Source organism: Charadrius vociferus, unplaced genomic scaffold (assembly GCF_000708025.1).
Source record: "Charadrius vociferus isolate BGI_N301 unplaced genomic scaffold, ASM70802v2 scaffold1171, whole genome shotgun sequence".
In the NCBI taxonomy this organism is placed as follows: Eukaryota; Metazoa; Chordata; class Aves; order Charadriiformes; family Charadriidae; genus Charadrius; species Charadrius vociferus.
This window is the reverse complement of record NW_009646862.1, coordinates 11,297-12,427: the sequence shown is the minus strand read 5'-3', so window position 1 is coordinate 12,427 and position 1,131 is coordinate 11,297. Positions and strand designations below refer to the sequence as shown.

General features: G+C 69.3%; 1 protein-coding gene across 1 annotated transcript in view; it reads right to left on the bottom strand.

The window, feature by feature from the left end:
• Positions 1-1,131, bottom strand: part of APEH (acylaminoacyl-peptide hydrolase) — a 22,764-nt gene that overhangs the window by 12,148 nt on the left and 9,485 nt on the right. Inside the window, exons 6-10 of the mRNA XM_009894362.1 lie at positions 1,032-1,083; positions 859-947; positions 648-786; positions 493-576; positions 334-414 (exon numbers count right to left, since the gene is read on the bottom strand). Of these exons, the coding sequence (XP_009892664.1) occupies positions 334-414; positions 493-576; positions 648-786; positions 859-947; positions 1,032-1,083 (445 nt within the window). The remainder of the gene's footprint in view (positions 1-333; positions 415-492; positions 577-647; positions 787-858; positions 948-1,031; positions 1,084-1,131) is intronic.

Genomic DNA, 1,131 nt, shown 5'->3' with positions numbered 1-1,131 from the left:
CCCCCGGCCGCCCCCGCTCCACGCAGCGCTGCCACCACGGGGGACACCCGCTGAGGCAGGCTGCCCCGCTATTCCTCCTTGGGGTTACCCACAAAAGCATGGGGCACCCCGGGGTCAGGACCGCGTGCTGGGGGGGGGCATACCTGCACATCGCGCACGTCCTGCGTGCCCACGTTGCCTGGCAGGGAGGCCACGCTGTCCTGGCCGAAGCCCAGCGAGCCGCGGTAATTCACTGGGGTTGTGGAAGCGTCAGAGCCCTTCCTCCCCCTGCCCCGGCCCCCACCGTGGGCGCCGTGCCACCCAGCACTGCTCAGGACCCCCGGCATCACTCACCCAGCAGCACGGCGAAGCCCACGCGGCACAGCGCTGCCGGGTACAGCATCCATCCGGCCGTGAAGACGGAGTGGGGACCCCCTGCAAAAGGAAAAGGGGGGGTGATACTGCCCGGCTAGGGCAGGGGCACAGCAAGGGGAGGAGGGGGCAAGCTCTTACCATGGGGCATCACGACCAGGGGGTGCTTCTGGGCGGTGGGGCCCTCACTTGGGCGCAGCAGGATGGCATCGAAGTCCAGGCCCCCTGCGGAGGCGGTGTGGGGAGGTCAGAGCTCGGCGGGGGCGGTGGAGCCCAGCCGTACTGGGGTTACTCACCGTACTGGGGGTGCTCCTGCGCTGGCGGGGGCCGCAGTGTGCGGATACCCCAGCTGATGCCAGGCACGGGGGGGGCGTCCTGCAGGCAGACCCACTGCACCTGCGCCTCCAGGCCAGCACTGGGCAGGACAGCCACTTTCTGCACGGGGAGAAGGGTTGGTGTCAGCCCCGAGAGGGGCTGATGGGCACTGGGGAGGGAGCAGCACCTTACCAGTGTGTGGGGGCAGCTAGGGGTGGAGAACCTGGCCACCAAGATGTCCCGGTCAATGGTGAGGACAGACCAGCTTCCCTGGGGGGCATCTGGGAAGGAGCGAGGTCAGACCTGTAGGCATGACCCCCACCCCAGCCCTGGCACCAGCATGGCCCCACCAGCCTGGCACTCACCGGCCGTCAGCGAGGTCGTGGCGCCCGTCACCGTGTCCACCACGAACATGACCTAGGGGCATGAGGGCAGAGTCCAGCACAGCCCTGACCCAACCCGGCC